A 2,500-nucleotide genomic window follows, 5' to 3' on the forward strand; every position below is an offset into this window, starting at 1 on the left:
AGCAAATAAAAATCAGAGGATGCCTTAAAACCATGGAGACACGAGAGGCGCATTGCTGAAGACAGATTTGATGTGCTCAACCAACAATCCAACCTTTTTCATTCAGAGATCTCAAGTTAATAATAGTTCCTAGAAGCAGTTGGTGGTTCATTCCGCTGTGGCAGCCCCTGATAAATAAGCGACGAAGTCGAAAGGAAAATAAGTCAGTGAATGAGAATCTAATGTTACAGATCAAAACCTTTCTGTTTTTCTGTCTGCAGATAGTGGACGATTAAATGGAAAACTGCCCAGTCTGAGCACGCAGCACCCAAAGCCCAAACACAGCAGCGGACACAGCTCAACATTAAGCCTGAGTTTGGCCTCAGTGAAATGCTGGAGAGGAAGCTGAGAATGACCCGCTAGTATGTTACATAATCAGTCTGCTCTGTGCTATGATTTAGAGCTCTTGTGTCTTGGAAGCAGAGGTTTTAAACTTTGACTAATAATAAAATTAGTTTTACATTGCTTGAACACTTCATTTAATAAATTGTGATCATAAACATCACGGTGCAGGACAGATAGCATCCAAAACTGAGCTAAATCTGCAGATGGTTCGTTGGATTTTCTAGTTTTTTTAAGGTAAGTGGTTGCAAACATTCATTCATAGATTCATTTTCTTATCGGCTTAGTCCCTTTATTTATCAGGGGTCGCCACTGTGGAATGAACCGCCAACTTATCCAGCATTTGTTTTACACAGCGAATGCAATTTCACCTGCAGCTTATCTCTGGCAAACATCCACACACACACACACTCATACACTACGGACAATTTAGCCTACCCAATTCACCTGTACTGCATGTCTTTGGACTGTGGGGGACATTGGAGCACCCGGAGGAAACCCACGCGAATGCAGGGAGAACATGCAAACTCCATACAGAAACGCCAACTGACCTAGCCGAGGTTCGAACCAGCGGCCTTCTTGCTTTGAGGCGACAGCACTACCTACTGTGCCACTGCATCGCCTGCAAACTGTTTATATAGGCTGAATTTAAACTAATAAAGTTGAACATTACATTTACATTTAGCCATTTAGCAGACGCTTTTATCCAAATCAACTTACAAATGAGGACAAGGAAGCAATTTACACAACTATAAGAGCAACAATGAAGAAGTGCTGTAGGCGAGTTTCAGGTGTGTAAAGTGTAAGAAGCAAAACATTAGTAATTTACGTTTTTTTTCTTTCTGTAGTACAGTTAGCGGTGGAGTCAGAGAGGCAATTGCAGATTAGGAAGTGAAGTGGAGACTAAATAGTTGAGTTTTTAGTCGTTTCTTGAAGACAGCGAGTGACTCTGCCGTTCTGATGCAGTTAGGGAGTTCATTCCACCAACTGGGCAGATTGAATGCGAGAGTTCGGGAAAGTGATTTCTTCCCTCTTTGGGATGGAACCACGAGGCGACGTTCATTCACAGAACGCAAGTTTCTGGAGGGCACATAGATCTGCAGAAGTGAGAGCAGATTAGGAGCAAAGCCAGAGGTCGCTTTGTAGGCAAACATCAGAGCTTTGAATTTGATGCGAGCAGCAACTGGCAGCCAGTGCAAACGGATGAGCAGCGGAGTGACATGTGCTCTTTTAGGTTCAGGAAAGACCACTCGTGCTGCTGCGTTCTGAAGCAGCTGAAGAGGTTTGATAGAGTTAGCTGGAAGCCCGGCTAGTACACAGTTGCAGTAATCCAATCTGGAGAGAACAAGAGCTTGAACAAGGAGTTGAGCTGCATGTTCAGATAGGAAGGGTCGGACCTTTCGGATGTTATAGAGTGTGAATCTGCACGATCGAGCAGTTCTAGAGATGTGGTCAGAGAAGTTTAGTTGGTCATCAATCGTTACTCCAAGGCTTTTCACTGTTTTGGATGCAGTAATGGTTGCCCTGTCCATCTGGATTGAAAAGTTATGATGTAGAGTCGGGTTGGCAGAAACTTCAAGTATTTCTGATTTCGCGAGGTTCAGCTGAAGATGATGATCTTTCATCCAGTGTGAAATGTCTGACAGGCAGGCTGAGATGCGAGCCGGAACCGAGGGATCATCAGGGCGAAAAGAGAGGTATAGCTGGGTATCATCAGCACAGCAGTGGTAGGAGAATCCATGTTTCTGGATGGATGAATTCATTTTTTTGGATTACTAAATTACTTTGTTTAAACTCAGCCCATATCAACTGTTTCCAAACGCTTACCTTAAAAAAATGCAGTAAATCCAATGATAGGACAGCGAGTGAGTGAGTCATTCTAGGTCAGGGGTGGGCAAAGTCGGTCCTGGAGGGCCGGTGTCCTGCATAGTTTAACTCCAACTCTAATCATACACACCTGAACATGCCAATCAGCCTTTAAGATCACTAGAAATCTATAGACTGCAAAATTACCCATGATGCTTTGCGTGTATGCGCAAGGAGAATGCGAAGGACTTCCGGTCGGCAGCTGATGCGTGTAAACAGTCACATTTGGACAGCTTTGAAACGATAGTTTTAA

At 43.8% G+C, this 2,500-nt stretch overlaps 1 protein-coding gene across 17 annotated transcripts in view; it reads left to right on the plus strand.

Annotated features, from left to right (window-relative positions):
* LOC101882297 (uncharacterized) overlaps positions 1 to 544 on the plus strand; it is a 9,375-nt gene extending 8,831 nt beyond the window's left edge. For all 17 annotated transcript variants that reach the window (XR_012384806.1, XR_012384807.1, XM_073911264.1 and 14 more), the window contains one exon: positions 261 to 544. Coding sequence is in view for 15 of the 17 variants with exons in the window: in XM_073911264.1 (XP_073767365.1) it covers positions 261 to 388 (128 nt within the window). In the remaining 2 variants the exon portion in view is untranslated. The remainder of the gene's footprint in view (positions 1 to 260) is intronic.
* The last annotated feature ends 1,956 nt before the right edge of the window (positions 545 to 2,500 follow it).

Source organism: Danio rerio, chromosome 8 (assembly GCF_049306965.1).
Source record: "Danio rerio strain Tuebingen ecotype United States chromosome 8, GRCz12tu, whole genome shotgun sequence".
Taxonomy (NCBI): Eukaryota; Metazoa; Chordata; class Actinopteri; order Cypriniformes; family Danionidae; genus Danio; species Danio rerio.